Source organism: Somniosus microcephalus, chromosome 26 (genome assembly GCF_052327205.1).
Source record: "Somniosus microcephalus isolate GS21.2 chromosome 26, FLI_Smic_1.0, whole genome shotgun sequence".
NCBI lineage: Eukaryota > Metazoa > Chordata > Chondrichthyes > Squaliformes > Somniosidae > Somniosus > Somniosus microcephalus.
This window is the reverse complement of record NC_141012.1, coordinates 26,389,310-26,406,610: the sequence shown is the minus strand read 5'-3', so window position 1 is coordinate 26,406,610 and position 17,301 is coordinate 26,389,310. Positions and strand designations below refer to the sequence as shown.

The following is a 17,301-nucleotide window of genomic DNA, read 5'->3' as shown; positions in this document are numbered from 1 at the left end:
CGAGGAGCCGGGTCCCTGCGCGAGTTGGGGACCCGCCTCCCAGGAAGATGGCTTTGTATCATCTCCCAGCTCCCGCTCCCAGTTTCTGCCATTTTCCCAGCAGTCCCGCCTCCATACCTGCCTCCCCTGGGCTGGGAAAATTTCCCCCACTGATTCTAGAATGGTTCACATGGATTGGAAGGTAGCAAATGTAACCCCACTATTTAAGAAAGGAGGGAGAGAGAAAATGGGGAACTACAGACCAGTTAGCCTGACATCAGTAGTAGGGAAAATGCTAGAATCTATTATTAAGGACGTGGTAACAGGGCACTTAGAAAATAATAATATGATTGGGCAGAGTCAACACAGATTTACGAAAGGGAAATCATGCTTGATGAATCTGTTAGAGTTTTTTGAGATTGTAACTAGCAGGATAGATAAGGGGGAAACCAGTGGATGTGGTGTATTTGGATTTTCAGAAGGCATTCGATAAGGTGCCACACAAGAGATTATTAAACAAAATTAGGGCTCATGGGATTGGGGGTAATATACTAGCATGAATTGAGGATTGGTTAATGGACAGAAAACAGAGAGTAGGAATAAACGGCTCATTTTCGGATTGGCAGGCTGTAACTAGCAGGGTACTGCAAGGATCAGTGCTTGGGCCTCAGCTACTCACAAACTATATCAATGATTTGGATGAGGGGACCAAATGCAATATATCCAAGATTGCTGATGATACAAAGCTTGGTGGGAATGTAAGTTGTGAGGAGGATGCAAAGAGGCTTCAAGGGGATATAGACAAGCTAAGTGAGTGGGCAAGAACATGGCAAATGGAATATAATGTGGAGAAATGTGAAGTTATCCACTTTGGTAGGAAAAATAGAAAAGCAGAGTATTTTTTAAATGGTGAGAGATTGGGAAATATTGGTGTTCAGAGAGACCTGGGTGTGCTTGTACACGAATCACTGAAAGTTAACATGCAGGTACAGCAAGAAATTAGGAAAGCAAATGGCATGTTGGCCTTTATTGCAAGAGCATTTGAGTATAGGCAAAATCATAGGCAAGTTTCTGTATCACGCCTATAGTAGTTTGACTAATTTTCAACTGCATTATATGTGATAGAAATTCAATTCAAAGTTAGATGATTCACTAAGATGCGCATTTTATTAATTATGATTTAACTGAATTTATTGGAATTCAGTCATCACAAATTTCTTAGCAAAGAGAAGGCAAATCCATCAAATCACTCAAAATATCCTTTGAAAATCTTTTCAGCTGTTAATTCTTTTCTCAGTTGTGTGACAATGAGAATGAAAGAAGATTTCTAACATAACATTACAAAATCGGTTACATTACAACAGTGACTGCACTCCAAAATTTATTGACTGTAAAGCGCTTTGGGATGTCCTGAGGTGGTGAAAGGCGCTATATAAATGCAAGTCTTTCTTTTTTTTAATATATAATCAAAACATTAAAATATTACATATTTCACAGTAACATTATTAATATTGGCAAAGGATTTGTTCTTTGTATGCCCCGCGCTCTTTTGGTTAGGTGAGGTAATTGAATTTCTTTGTTAAAAATGTGAAAATGCAAACCATGCACTCTCGGACATTTACCTGAGGTAAATAATATTTTCTGAGGTAAATTGTAGACAATTTTATGACTGACAACAAAATTGGGCAGTCATAGAAGGCTTGCTGTGATTGTAAGCCTCACCTCCTTGGAGTAGAGTAGAAACCCTGAGCTAATTAATTTTTACCAGACAAAAGCCCAAAAGCAAATAAACCTTCAACTTTGGAACATTTATCTAAGATATTTTTGTTTTTTCCCATGGTCATTTTGATGATACAAATGAACCATTCACTGAACATTTACTGTTTGTAAACCCAACCCCAGCCACCTTCCGAATGATGCAAACATTGCTGACGGAACAAAGCATAAGAACATAAGAAACAGGAGCAGAAATAGGCCACTTGGCCCCTGGAGCCTGCTCCGCCATTCAACAAGATCATGGCTGATCTTGGGCTCAAAGCCACTTCCCTGCCCGCTCCCTATAACCCTTCACTACCTTATCTTGCAAAAATCTGTCTATCTCCACCTTAAATGTATTTAATGACCCAGCCTCCACAGCTCTCTGGGGCAGAGAATTCCACAGATTTACGACCCTCTGAGAGAAGAAATTCCTCCTCATCTCAGTTCCAAAATGGCGATCCTTTATTCTGAAACTATGCCCCCGCGTTCTAGATTTCCCCACGAGGGGAAACATCCTCTCTACATCTACCTTGTCGAGCCCCCTCAGTATCTTATATGTTTCACTAAGATCACCTCTCATTCTTCTAAACTCCAATGAGTATAGGCCCAACCTGCTCAACCTTTTCGGCATTTTCCGGCTTTGAAATATTTTTTTGTATCAAAAACATGGAAACAATGTAAAGCATGATTTTTCTGAACCTTTTGTGAGGCATTTTTTTTTTAAAGCAATGTACATACAAGGGTTTTCTTTTTATGTAAGCAACTTATTACTAAAGCAGCCTGTGCTTATTTACTGTTCCAGAAAATGTAGCAGAAGATGATCTAGAGAATCGAATCTTTATATTTCACCCCTTTTATCAATCCCCCAGTACTTCCAGACCGCCAGTGGTGCCAGAACCTTTGTCCCCTCACTTCCAGATGATAGGAATTCCTCAGTGAGCCAGATCTCACGTTCCACCTCTATTTCTGCCAAGCCGTAGTTTCCCCTTCTGCCTCAGGATCCCCCTGCACCTTCATACCCCACTCCCAGTCCTGGCAAAACCTAGGATCTCCTACCCATTGCTGTCAAACCCCAGAAACATTGGGCTAAAAATTCAGTTTGGGGCGCCAAGCTCGCCTGGGCGCCGGAATTACCGCTGCGTGCGGAGCCACTTGCGCCATCCGGATATTCAGTTTCTGCGCCCCAAATGGAAGCGAGCCACTAAACGAGGCTTCCCGCGCCCCGCTTGGGGCGCTTAAACTGAATATCGGCGCGCTAAGGGCCGCAGCGCCACACGCTGCGGCACGGCACGCTGCGGTACTGCAGGCCTTCTTCCCACTGTTAAGGGGGAGGTGCCTGCAACAGCGCGATCCCCGCTCGCGAGTGCCGGCAAATGAGCCCGGCACCAAGGAGAAGTGCCGGGCTCTCGGGAAACAGCCGGCAATGCCGCGAGGGGGGGGGTGTAGGAGGCCGGGGACGGAGGTGCGGGCAGGCGGGCGCCGAAAAAGCGGCCGGCCGCACCTCCACCTTAACTAGCGCCACTACCGCCACAGGTCGGCCCCTGTGTACCGGTCGCTATTTGCGGCCGGTGCGGAGGAGGCGGGCACGACCAAATATGGCCATCGGGGCGATAGCGGGGCGCTGCGCGCACCGATGACGTCATCGGTGGCGGCGCAGTGCTACAGGCTAACGCCGCCATTAGCGCCCCGCTAAATATCGCGGTAGGTGTGGCCAGTGGCGCGAAAGCCACTTAGTGCCCTCTTTGGGCGCAGACTGGTGGCGCAGGCCACTGAATTTCTAGGCCAATGTATTTTAACCCTATCCCCCCATACTGCTAATGCCTCATGTGCTGAACATCCTCTCCTCCCACCCCCCCCCTCCACCCCCACCCCCCCACTCCAAGACCCTCAAGATGCACTGCAGCAACTCACCAAGGCTTCTTCGGCAGCACCTCCCAAACCCGCGACCTCTTCCACCTAGAAGGTCAAGGGCAGCAGGCACATGGGAACACCACCACCTCCAAATTCCCCTCCAAGTCACACACCAACCTGACTTAGAAGTATATCGCCGATCCTTCATCGCCGCTGGGTCAAAATCCTGGAACTCCCTCCCTAACAGCACTGTGGGAGAACCTTCCCCACATGGACTGCAGCGGTTCAAGAAGGTGGCTCACCAGCACCTTCTCAAGGGCATTTAGGGATGGGCAATAAATGCTGGCTTTGCCAGCGACGCCCATATCCTGCCAACCTTCAGTACCCCTACTCTAGGTCTTACAAACCTCAGGACCACCCCAAGTGTCACCAAAGCGGTGCTGCTAATCCTGCAAATTTCTCAATTCCCATGTATTCTGAAAAGGACAGATACCTTCCTCCTGCTTGGCACATGTTGCCTATCATTCTGCTGTACTATTCTGGGCTCTAAAAAATTAAGAGATAATGGTGAGGAATATACACAAAGGAATATATAATGATAATCAAGGCCACTGATTTACTGTTCTCATAGAAAAAATAATTATAGAATTCAATCCCCAAAATACAGGGTAAAAGTCCCAGAAATGTAATAAAACCACAGTTTGACTTATTCAGTCACTATAGGGAATGAGGGTGAGCTCAGGAAACAGACTAGTGGGCAGCAATGTTAGATGTGAAAAGCATGAATGAAAAGTAAAGCATGTTGAGAAATGCTAAAGACAGAGTACAGGATAGATAACGACCACCAGGGCAGAAAGATAACAGAGAAAAGGCTGGAGTAAGCAACAAAGGAAGTAATGCATAATTAAGAACAAAAAAGAGATTGGGTGCGATTTTGCCAGCCCTGGGAGGCGCGTTTGGAGGCGGGACTGCCGGGAAAATGGCAGAATCTGGGGGCGGGTGCCCATCTTGCCCCCAACCCGCCTCCGTGCCATCCTCCCAGGAGGCGGGTAGCCGACCCGCGCCGGGTCCCGTCCCCTGGAGGCGGGAAGGGGATTACAGCCACTTAACGGCCTGTTAACAGGTAGTTAACAGGCAGTTGAGAGGATTATCCCCATTTTTCCAACAGAGGCGTGGGCTTCCCGACGTCGGGAAACCCCGTCAGAGTCACCGAGACGAGCAGTGGGTCTGCGGGGTGCAAAATTGTGCTGTGGTGGTGAGTGATGGGTGCAAGTGTGGAGAGGTAAGTATGTGAGGTAAGTGGAAAGTGTTAGAAAATGTTTACTTACCTTTGTTTCTTCCTGCAGGCTTCAACAGTTGGGGATGCAGAGAGTCTCGCATCTCACCAGCAGAGATGACAGATGGCTGCTGCATTCTCCAATGCAACAACCATCTAATTTCTGCTCACAAAAGAGGTTTGATGAGTCTTGAATACAAGGACTCATCAAACAACATAAAATGTCAGTGTTTGACAGCTTCACAGAGCTGTCAAACGATGACAATTCATCTGTCAAAAAATCTTGACAGATGAAATGTCATACGCTGACATTCTCTGTAACCGGCTTCCCCTTAATGGGCCTGCTAAGCTCGCTGGGCGGGCTCAGCAATGCCAATCAAGTGAAAATAGCGTGGGTTGGCCAGAAGTCGATGGAGGCGGGACTAAAACCCGACAAGCAGCAGTCCCGCCTCCAACGCGCCCCCATTGGCAAAATTACCCCCATTGTTTCTGAAGTGTAAAGCTACTGAGATGAATATAAAAAACAAGGTAAAGGAGGTCAAGAAACTAGTTGGGAGAGATAAAATAGAAAATGACACGAGGATAGCAGGAAATATTAAAAGAAATGTCATTTATTTCTATGAATATATTCACAATAAGCAGATACAAAAGGGAAACAATGGGACCATTGAAAGGTCACAAAGATATGATAGTGAGTGAACAAAAGATAGCAAATATACTAAATGAATTCTTCTCTTGTTACTGGAGTGACCATGGTCAGTCTCCCCAGCATGGAAGCTGAATTTCTGAGGGGGTGTACAATCAGAAATAGAAATTGCAAACAAGACAGTCACTGACAGACTGAGGAAATTAAAATAAGGCTGAAATTGTCTTTATATAAGGGTAATTCAAGAAAATCAATCACATTCCTGTCACTATCTTTAACAAATGATTAGAAATGGAAGTAATGCCCAAGGATTGGAACCAAAGGGTTCACCCAGGAAGCTATAGGCCAGTAAACCTAACATCCATTGGTGTAAAGTATTCAAGGTGTTCAAAAAGGAGAGAAAGAAACACTTAGATAGGTATAATATGGTAAGAGAGAGTCAGCATGGATTTATGGAAGGGAGATATTGCCTAATATATTTACTGGAACTTTTAAAAGAAAAAATGGATCTTGTTGACAGTGGACATCATGTGGATGTGATATATTTAGATTTCAGGAAGACTTTAAGTTTTGCATCAACCAAGCGATTTGTCTAAAAGGTAGGTAGATTTGGAATAGCAGGCAAGCTCCTGAGGTGGATTGAAAGTGGCTAAACCAGAGAAAGCAAAGAGTGTCTGTGAATGATACTGCATCATAGAAACATAGGAGCAGGAGTAGGCCATTCGGTCCTTCGAGCCTGCTCCGCCATTCAACACGATCATGGCTGATCCTCTATCTCAATACCATATTCCCGCTCTCTCCCCATACCCCTTGATGCCTTTTGTGTCTAGAAATCTATCTATCTCCTTCTTAAATATATTCAGTGACTTGGCCTCCACAGCCTTCTGTGGTAGAGAATTCCACAGGTTCACCACCCTCTGAGTGAAGAAATTTCTCCTCATCTCAGTCCTAAATGTCCTACCTCATATCCTGAGATTTTGACCCCTCGTTCTAGAGCCCCCTGTGATGAAATATGCCATTCATCACTCATCTGTATTCTCTGTGTGATTGTGCCTGTGACTGTGGTTTAGTTTCAGTTTCATTTCCCTTACCTCAGTTCGGTTTCCTCACCTTGTATTGTATTGTGTGTAGGGCTCCGCCCATACCTGGCCCCTATGTAAGCAGGCTCAGCGTGCCTCACATCCAGTACTGCAGACCTCTGGATGGAAGACACCTCTCCACTGTGTGTTACCTTCTAAGTTAATAAAAGCCTTGTTTTGTTCCGCTAACATTGAGTCTCGGATTTATTGAGGCACATCACCCCCCAGCCAGGGGAAACATCCTCCCTGCATCCAGTCTGTTTAGCCCTGTCAGAATTTTATACATTTCAATGAGATCCCCTCTCATTCTTCTAAACTCTAGTGAATACAGGCCTAGTCGACCCAATCTCTCCTCATACGACAGTCCTGCCATCCCAGGAATCAGTCTGGTGAACCTTCGCTGCACTCCCTCTATGGCAAGTATATCCTCTCTTAGGTAAGGCACCAATGTGACAGTAGGTCACTAGTGGAGCACCACAGGGATCAGCGATGGGGCTATTGCTGATTACAGTATACTTAAATGATTTTAAGCTGGGGACAGAAACAGATCTGTCTAAGTTTGAAGATGACACCAAATTGGGAGAGTTTTTTTTAAAAAAGGGAACAGGCAAGCCAAATATAAAGGGATCTAGATAGAATGGGAAGGTGGGATGATGAGTGGCAAATGGCATTTAATGCAGAGAATTACAAGTTTATAAGATAGAGAAGGGAATTAAATAATGGGGATATAAGCTAAATGTCATCAGGGTACAGGACACAGAGAGATCTGGGATATTGGTAGATACCTCACTGAAACCAATAGCATGGTTAGTGGCAGCAGATTTTGAGATGTATAGCCAGAAGAACAGAACACAAATCTCAGGAAGTGATAACAAGTCTGTACAAGGCCACACCTGAAAGACTGTGTATAATTCCAGTCCCCAATACAGCAAGGCTATCCATGCAACAGAGGCAATCAAACTGATACGACGCTTTAAGTATCTGAGGTACAAGGAAAGCTTCAGGTTATTTATTCTAGAGCAGAGAAAGCTCAGGAGAGGTATTATTCACGTATTCAAAATTCATAAGGGAATTGATAAATTAAACCTCAATTTTATATTCAAGATTGAAGCAAACTTGAGACCCAGCTCAGAAGAGGTTAAGGCACGCAGGCAGTTTAGATTTAACTACTTTACACAGAGCTGATGAATGTTTGAATTATACATCCCAGTGGAGGTGCATAGTTGGAAAGATTTAAAGGAGAATTGGGCCAATAATTGAGGAGTTGGTAATTGAGACGTATTAGCTTTTGGCTAGAGGGTCTGCAGAGCTCTTCCTGTCCTGCATTTTCTTACATTCCTGTCTGAAGGCAGGAAAATTATTGAAATTCTTTACCATTATGTCACCACAGTGGAGTAGAGAAACAAAACAGATATGGTGTTAAATTTTCAGAGTCGGTGCAGTCATAAAAGAGCAAGTATTGAGTGGATTCTAGACACTGAAAGAGGAAAAGGCAGCTGACCAAACCATCTTCATCCTAGCTTTTAAGGGACTTGCGACCGGTAGTTATGGGCCCAGTTCGAAATATTTTCTGGAGTTCACTTAGGGCAGATTCCAGAGGACTAACAAATTATCAAATATAACTCTTTTCTTCAAAAAGAGGATTAAGGATCAGCATTTTATTATTAGACCTATAAGTATTGATTGAGGTACAGTATAAGGGATGAAAGAAAATCTTGCATTTATATAGCAACCTCAGAACGTCCCAACGTGTTTTACAGCCAATTGAGTATTTTTTTTTGTAGTGTAGTCGCTGTTGTAATGTAGGAAATGTTGCAGCTAATTTGCGCACAGTAACGTCCCATAAACAGCAAAGCAATATTGACCAGATATTGACCCGTATTTTCCGGTGTACACACCCGTAGGGACATCGGAAATGCTGGTTTCAGGCCTGCACTGTACTTTCCACCCAGTTGTCTCCCAAAATGGCATTCGGGGCCCTATGTATGTCACAGCGCCCTAATTTGCATATTTAAAGAGCCTACTGCCCGAAGCAGGAGGGCGCCCTGACCAGCCAGCGATCGGCCCCTTTCAGGGTGGCATGGGCCTGATCGGGTACAGGATGAAAAGATTGCAATGCTGAGAAATAACTTTTGTTAATAACTTTTAAATAGTACACTGCTTCTTTGCCTTGAATTTCTTACCACAAGCTTAAATAATCAAAACTGTTCCTTGGAAATTCGAACTGATTTTATTTCTCCTTCAGGAGTCTTCAAATTGATTGATTCCTTCGCCGATATTTTTAAACAGGCTCTTTTAACCCCGATTTTTAACTTGGGGTCGGAATCGGGCAGCCCAGGGCCTAGTGGGGGCGACAAACCCTTGGCACCACGAGGCCCAGGAGATTTTAAATCCCTGGGCTCCTCCCTATGGCCCCGGTCAGTTTCCCGCTTGAAACCAGCAGGAAATTGCAGCAGGCCATCGGGCGGGAGTACGTTGGGTGACAGGTAAGTCATGGGAGGGGGTTTTCTGGAGGGCCTCATAATTGGGGGGAGGCAATTGAGGTGTCATGTGGTGGTCCAGTTGAGGTGTTTATTCAAGAAGGAGTTAGATATATTTCTTAAGGCTAAAGGGATCAAGGGATATGGGGAGAAAGCAGGGACAGGGTACTGAGTTTGGATGATCAGCCATGATCTCATTGAATGGCGGAGCAGGCTCGAGGGGCCGAATGGCCTATCTTCTATGTTTCTATGTTAAAAGGAGGATTCGATAGAGTAGATACCGCAAAACTATTTACTCTGGTGGGGGAATAAAGGACAAAGGGCACAATCTCAAAATTAGAGCCAGGTCATTCAGGAGTGAAATCAGGAAGCACTTTTTCACACAAAGGGTGGTGGGGATGTGGAATTCTCTCTCCAGAGGGCTGTGGATGCTGAGTCAATTGAAATTTTCAAGATAGAGTGCGATAGATTTTTATTGGGCAAAGGTATCAAGGGATATGGAACAAAGCTGGGAAAGATGAATGACCAGTTAATTTATTTCTGGCAGTACTGTTTGGGGACGAATGTTGGCCAGAACATTAAAACAACTTGCTGCACTTCATTGAAAAGTACTATGGGATGCACCTGAAATATCTGAAGAGGTCCTTGGCTTAAGCCAATTAAGCACTTTTGAAGTGGAGTCACAGTTGTAATGCACAACCTGTAAGGTCCCACAAATAGCAACGTGATAATGACCAGATTGGTTTTAGGCGTTGGTTGAGGGCTGAATATTGGCCGGGACATCAGGGAGAACTCCCCTGCTCTGCTTTGAAATAGTGCCACAGGATCTTTCCTGACTACCTGGGGCCTCGGTTTATTGTCTCATTTGAAAGACGGCACCTCTGACAGTGCTGCACTGAACTGTCAGCCTAGATTTTGTGCTCAGGTGCCATGGAGTGGGACTTGACCCCACAACCTTCTAACTCAGAGGTAAACATGCTACAAACTGAACCACGGCTGATACCCCATCTCATCTAAAGGACAGCATACTATAACAATGCAGCAATGCCTTAGAACTGCACTTGAGTGTCAGTCTAGATCAGGTTCTATTGAAATTAAAACCTTTGTGATTCAGAAGTGAGAGTGGAACCAACTGTGCTAAGTAAACTCAATAATAAAAAAGTATTTTGATTTGGTTTAATAGTGTGTGTTTTTACTCTTGCTCCTATTTCTACATACACTTTTAGCCACTTTTGAACAATAGATCTGCAGCAGCTGTGATGCTGATTCAGCACTAAGCATTTTTATGCTTGTGAGCAACTAGGAAAAATGCAGCCTGAAAATCTGACAAAGTGTTTACAGACTTGTCAGGACCGGTGAGAATTTCAAGCTGCTCTACCTCATAACCAGCCTCCTTCAAAGCTTTTTCCAAAAAGACCCGATCAAATGACAAACATGAAAACTTGTGCTCGCCAACCTTATAAAAGGTCTCGTTCAAAACGCCAATCAAAATGAGTAGCCCACCAGGTTTTAATAGAGAGGTTACATTTCTTACGGCACTGCAGTATGCTGCTTTATCCTTACAGGCAGCTTCCAGACACAAGGAAGTCAACAAGCAATCAACAGGTTCCAATTCCACTGGATATAGAGGATTACTTTGATGAACATCACACTTCAAAACTTGCTTGATGGAATCTCTCAGCTTCTTTTCTTTCTCTGCCCATCGTTCCCTGAAAGATACGAACTCAATGTATGAGACAAGACTCTACAGAGAATCACATCCAATTTATTCCATGTTAAAAGAGATGACTTGTGATGTGTGGTTCAAACTTATTTTTATCAGCCCCTGTTTTTCTGGCCAAGTCCCCAGTTGAGGGGCTGCTCCATCGCAAAAACTTGGTGGCGACTGTGTTAACGAAAAATCTTCTGATGATTGACGTGTACAAACAGATGGAATACATTAAAATGAACACCAGCTGACAGAAATAAATAAAAGAATTTGCATTCATATGGTACCTGACATGAATCAGTCATTCATGAAAGAAAGACTTATGAAATAATACTGAGCGGCCTACAGGTGGCGCTGTCCAGGGAGAGTATAAATACTCGAGCACGGGCCCAGCTTGCGCAGGACATTCTTAACAGGAACTAGTGAAGGACACAACTAGACCTCCATGTTGTAAAACAGTTGGTTAAAGCTTTGTTTAACGCTTAGACCAAGTGCCTAGTAGTTTTCTTACGTCAGTACCTGTCATATGTCTTTACGTGCTTCAACAATAACAATTTGCATTTATATTTTTAACGCAGTAAAATGTCCCAAGGCATTTCACTGTGGTGTTATCAAACAAGATTTTAAAGAGGTAGGTTTTAAGGAGCGTCTTAAAGGAGGAAAGAGAGGGAATGTTTAGGGAGGGAATTCCACAGCTTAGGGCCTCGGCAGCTGAAGGCACGGCCACCAATCGTGGAGCCATTAAAATCGGGGATGCGCAAGAGGGCAGAACTGGGGGGAGCGCAGATATCTCAGAGGTTTGTCCGGCTGGAGGAGGTTACAGAGATAGGGAGGGGGCGAGGCCATGGAGGGATTTGAAAACAAGGATGCGAATTTTAAAATCGAGGCGCTGCTTAACCAAGAGTCAACGTAGGTCAGTGAGCACAGGGGTGATGGGTGAACGGGACTTGGTGCGAGTTTTGGATGAACTTAAGTTTATGGAGGGTGGAAGATGGGAGGCCAGCTAGGAGTGCGTTAGAATAGTCAAGTCTAGAGGTAACAAAGCCATGGATGAGGGTTTCAGCAGCAGATGAGCTGAGGCAGGGACGGAGGTGGAAATAGGCAGTCTTAGCGATGGCACGGATATGTGGTTGGAAGCTCATCTCCAGGTTAAATATGACACCAAAGTTGCGAGCAGTCTGATTCAGCCGTAGACAGATGCCAGGGAGAGGGATGGAGTCGGTGGCTAGGGAACAGAGTTTGTGGTGGGGACCGAAAACAATGGCTTTGGTCTTCCCAATATTTAATTGGAGGAAATTTCTGCTCATCTAGTACTGGATGTTGGACAAGCAGTCTGACAATTTAGAGGCAGTGGAGGGGTCGAGAGAGGTGGTGGTGAGGTAGAGCTGGGTGTCGTTAAGTTACATGTGTAACCTGATTTTTTTTGGATGATGTCGCCAAGGGGCAGCATGTAGATGAGAAATAGGAGGGGGGCCAAAGATAGATCCTTGGGGGACACCAGAGGTAACAGTGTGGTAGTGGGAAGAGAAGCTGTTGCAGGTATTTCTCTAGCTTCAACTGGATAAATAAGAATGGAACCAGTTGAGGGCAGTCCCACCCAGCTGGATGACGGAGGAGAGGCGTTGGAGGAGGATGGAGTGGTCAACCGTGTCAAAGGCTGCAGACAGGTCGAGAAGGATGAGGAGGGATAGTTTACCATGGTCACAGTCACATTGGATGTCGTTTGTGACTTTGATCAGAGCAGTTTCGGTACTGTGCCAGGGGCAGAAACCTGATTGGAGGGGTTCAAAAATGGAGTTGCGGGAAAGATGGGCATGGACTTGGGAGGCGACAGCTCATTCAAGGATTTTGGAGAGGAAAGGGGGGTTGGAGATGAGGCAGTAGTTTGCAAGGACAGAGGGGTCAAATGTATTTTTGAGTAGAGGTGTGATGATGACAGATTTGAAGGGGAAGGGGACAGTACTTGATGAGAGAGAGCAGCTAACAACATCAGCTAACATGGGGGCCAGGAAGGGAAGTTGGGTGGTCATCAGGTTAGTGGGAATAGGGCCGAGGGAATATGAGGTGAACCTCATGGACAAGATGAGCTCAGAGAGGCATGAGGGGAGCTAAGAGAGAAACTAGAGAAAGATGTGAGTTCAGGGCTAGGGCAGGGGGGAAACCTTAGAGGAAGTTTAGCCTGGTGGGCTAGGGGAAGGGAGGGATGTGGCAGAGGTAGCTGAATGGATGGTCTCAATCTTAGTGACAAAGAAGTCTATGAGCTCCTCGCACTTGTAGGAGGTGAGGGTGGAGGGGGCAGGGGAGAATGGGTTAAGAAGATGGTTTGCAGTAGAGAAAAGAAGCTGAGGGTTATCTTTGCATTCCAGGATGATTCTGGAATAGTGAACAGCTTTGGCAGAGGAGAGCAGGACCCGATAGTGCTTTAGGTGGTCCAGCCAGGTCTGCCAATGAATGGCTAAACCAGTTATCTGCCATATACATCCAAGTCTGCATCCCTTGGACTTAAGGGAGAGGAGATAAGCATTGTACCAGGGGGATCAACCAGGGTGAGAGAGAGAGTAATGGTTTTAATTGGGACCAGGGCATTAAAAGTTGAGGTCTGGGTGTGGTTGAGCAGAAATATCGCGGTGAATAGAGGGCCAAAAGCTGGACAATTGGAATTATGAAAGTGCAGTTGAAAGTGAATTGGGAGAGAGTTTTTTTCAGGGGTGGCCACAGAAGGAAGTAGGATTGGGAGGGGGAAGGGGGATATGGGTGGAGAGCGATACAAAGAAGAGATCAGAGATGGCCTTATCTGTGATTGACACAATGCGAGTCACGAGGCCATGTGAGATGGCACGGTCAAGGGGGTGGAGTTTATATGGAGGGAGAGATTAAGGGAGGATAGGAGGGCAGTGAGCATGATGAGTGGAGATGGAGGTAGAAATCACCGAGGATGAGACATCGCTCGGTGCAAAGGCTGAGGGAGGAAAGCAGTCAAAATATCTCGGTAAGAAAATTGGCATGATAATTGGGTGGGCGGTAGAGAACAATGTGAGATGCTCAAAGGAGGAGTAGGTGCCAGAGGAGTAGGGGGACAGACCAAGGTGTGATTTGGTGATAAGAGCCACACCGCCACTGCGGCAGTTTGGGTGGGGCAAGTGGTGTAAGGTATAGCCAGGCAGGGAGGCTTCATTTAGGGGAAAGGTGTCATCACCCCTTAGCCAGGTTACCGCCAAGGCCATGATGTCGATGCAATCATCCACAATAAGCCCATGGATGGCAAGGGCCTTGTTTACAAGTGAATGGACATTCTGGAGGGAGATGCGGAGAGGGGCAGTGATAGCTGATCCAGTGGCAGTGTCCACAGGATCAGCATTGGGAGGGGTGAGCGGGACGTGAAGGGGGTGGGAAGGATTAGCCCCCAGCAGGTGTGCTGGGCGGGAAAGGTTGGTGAGAGAGTAGGATGGGCCAGTTAGGGTTGCTGCTCGTAAGGAAGCAGTGACAAGTGCCTCGATGGGCCCTTCTGAGGATGCCATCAGAGGCACAGAGGGAAGCTGTAGGCTTATCTAAGAGGGAGTCAAGCCTGGGACAGCAACAGGAGAGTAGGAAGGTCGAGGAATGCCTGAGAGGGGAGAAACAAAAGGAGGCATGACGACATGAGAGCGGGGTCTAGGAGGGGTAAAGACAAAAGAAGGGGGGAGAAAAAAGTGGAAATAGAAGTGATGGGCTTGGGTCCTGAGCAGCCTTGTACCTCACATACAATGAAGCGCAGTCATTGCTACTATGTAAGAAAATGCAGCAGCCATTTTGCACACAGCAACATGTCACAAACGGCAATGAGATGAAAGTCTATTTTATTAGTGTTGAGGGAAGTTTTTTGGCCAGGACACTTGGTGAACTTTGCTAGATGCTACCATGAGGTCAGGAAGGAACACTGAAACAGGAGTAGGCAATTCAGCCCCTCGAGCCTGTCCCACCATTCAATTAGATTATGGTTGATCTGTATCTTAACTCTACCTGTCCGTCTTAGTTCCGTAACCCTCAATACCCTTGGATCTTTAGCTGCTGAACAACCGGAACAGACAATTTAATATCTGATCCGAAGGGCAGAACCTCCAACAATGCAACCTTCCCTTCAGTATTGCACTCAAGTATCAGTCTAGAATATGTGCCCATATCCCGGAGTGGGACTTGAACCCACAGCCTTTGGACTCAGGTGAGATTGCCGCCAACTGAGCCAAGCTGACAAAAACAGGCAAAACTGAAAATGAGTTGAGCTCGGTTGGGACTATGTAAAGGTGGAAATGTCAGGCTGAGAATGGAAGGGATGTTTAAAGTGTTGTGCCCCAGGGAGGTCAGCATCATGTTTGCAGATAGAACAGCAATATCAGGCAAAGCAGTTGCCTAATCTGTGTTTTATCTCCCCAGTATTGAGCAACCTCCACCATAAGCAGCCGACGTAGTACACTTGAATGCTGGAAGTATATATAGACTGCTGCCTTGTTTGGAAAGAATATTTGGGGAAACCACAGAATGGTGTGGGAAGAAAGGATGCTTACAAAGTGAGTCTTTGTGCGGATCACGGTATCTGATATCAACTTTACTTCCTATTAATTAAAATGTCTTTTGAGCTTTACCGAGGAACCAGTTAACTGATAATGATGCTCAACATCTGAGGGAGGCCGCATCTTTCTAAGTCTACATCCGCCTTTCTTTAAGTAAACAGGATTATCTTTTTTTCATCCTGGTCCGTAAGGTTCAGTAACACATTGAGCTGCTTAGGAACCATTGGGCAGCTTCTTACCTTTTAGAAAAACAAAACAAATCAGGGCTACTTAACAAGTACCTGTTGCCTTCCAGTTCACACACAAATTTTGCAAACGGGCTCCAGTCAAAAGCTCCTGGATCATTTTGTAACCACAGCTCAATCTCCCGACGGTTGTTGCAAGCGTAATCGGTCACAACCATTTCCTCCACATGCTCTGAGGCACCAAGAGCTAGGTGAAGACAGGGACCACTTCCAATTTCAAGCAGCGTACGGATTTTCGGACCTGGAATAATTCAAACATTGGTCATTAAGTGGGAAAGAAAGTGGGTAAATGCAATTCAAATGGTACTTAAGTCTTCTTCTTAGGCAATCCCTCGGAACCGAGGATGACTTGCTTCCACATTAAAAATGAGTTCTCAGGTGACTGATGAGTCCAATACGGGACCTACAGTCTCTGTCACAGGTGGGGCAGACGGTGGTCGAAGGGGTGGGTGGGTGGGGTGCTTGGGTTGACGTGCGCTCCTTGCGCTGCCTGCGCTTGGCTTCCGCTTGCTCCCGGCGAAGTGACTCGAGGTGTTCGGCGCCTTCCCGGATGCTTCTCCTCCACTTTGTGCGGTCTTGGGCCAGGGATTCCCAGGTGTCGGTGGGGATGTTGCACTTTTTCAAGGAGGCTTTGAGGATGTCCTTGAAGCGTTTCCTCTGCCCACCTGGGGCTCTCTTGCCGCTCCGAGTAGAGCTAATGCACTGGAACAGGTTGCTCGCTCCTCTCCATGATGCTCCCAGTGCTAACGGTGAGGATTATGGCCTCTGCATACTGTAGACAGCAACTTCTGTTCTTGGGAAGAGTTCCACTTACAGTAAATAGAGGCTACAGTCCAGCCTAGTAGTGCTCAAAGTGGTGTGGCTAGGAGCCAACGACCTATTCCAGTGCATTAGCCATCAGGGTCGGGAAGACTGGGACAAGGGAGATGGGAGGAGGGGGCTTAGCTCCACTGACGTACTCCAGGCCTCAAAGTACTGGCTGGGGCTGATTTTGCTGCGGATTCAGGAACTGATTTCAGCCTCCAGCAACTTTGGACTGCCAGAAACCTTTCACTGAATAATTGATACTAAACGTACTGAATGTTAGGATAAGTAATAGCACAATAAAATTGCAGGTGATTGCCCACAAATTAGGGCGTCACCCTTCAGAACAAGGGTGAGCGAGACAGTCTGGTTAATTAGAACCAAAGAATTTACTCACCGCTGGAAAAGGCCTTTGCCAAATTCCTCAGAACAAAAGTCAGGAGTTCCTCTGTCAGTGGATTACCAAAGGGAGAAATATAATACGTTTCCAAATAGATCCGAGAGTTAAACTTTTTCTCATAACAATCACTGTCAGTAAAACTTGACTCCATTTTATCTCCAACATGAAAGTCCACTGACGGGAGGATATGTTGCAAGCTTTAATTTTAAAGGGGCAGTGCCTTCATGAAAAAGTGCATGGGAAAAAAAACTGTTTTGAAGAAGGGTCAAACCCGAAACGTCAACTCAAATTTCTCTCCACGGATGTTGCCTGACTTGCTGAGTTTTTCCAGCATTTTCTGTTGTTATTTGCTGTTCCTGAAGAACTGTGTATCACTTTTCTCACAATGCCATTCTATAAAAGTCATGCGATGATATGTTTTGATGTGGTTTACCTCAGTGTATCAGGTATTTATATTCAATGGGGGGGGGGGAAACCTTGCTAAGCTCTTTTTTATGAAGATGTTAAATTCCCTTGTGCTAGAAATGC

The 17,301-nt window shown here is 45.7% G+C and overlaps 1 protein-coding gene across 1 annotated transcript; it reads right to left on the bottom strand.

The window, feature by feature from the left end:
* Positions 1-5,455: 5,455 nt before the first annotated feature.
* On the bottom strand, positions 5,456-16,994 carry LOC147100354 (nicotinamide N-methyltransferase). Its single transcript, XM_085967980.1, has 3 exons — positions 16,771-16,994; positions 15,606-15,810; positions 5,456-10,778 (listed from the first exon to the last, which is right to left on the bottom strand). Exons 1-3 carry the CDS (start codon positions 16,922-16,924, stop codon positions 10,343-10,345), a joined length of 795 nt encoding a protein of 264 aa, XP_085824106.1. The 5' UTR covers positions 16,925-16,994; the 3' UTR covers positions 5,456-10,342.
* Positions 16,995-17,301: the final 307 nt, after the last annotated feature.

Excerpts from the sequence above, each read along its gene's own strand:
- LOC147100354 (XM_085967980.1), bottom strand. The coding sequence starts at position 16,924 with ATGGAGTCAAGTTTTACTGACAGTGATTGTTATGAGAAAAAGTTTAAC. Across the intron at positions 15,811-16,770 it reads GGCAAAGGCCTTTTCCAGCG|GTCCGAAAATCCGTACGCTG; the intron begins GTGAGTAAATTC and ends GAATTATTCCAG. Across the intron at positions 10,779-15,605 it reads TGTGAACTGGAAGGCAACAG|GGAACGATGGGCAGAGAAAG; the intron begins GTACTTGTTAAG and ends CGTATCTTTCAG.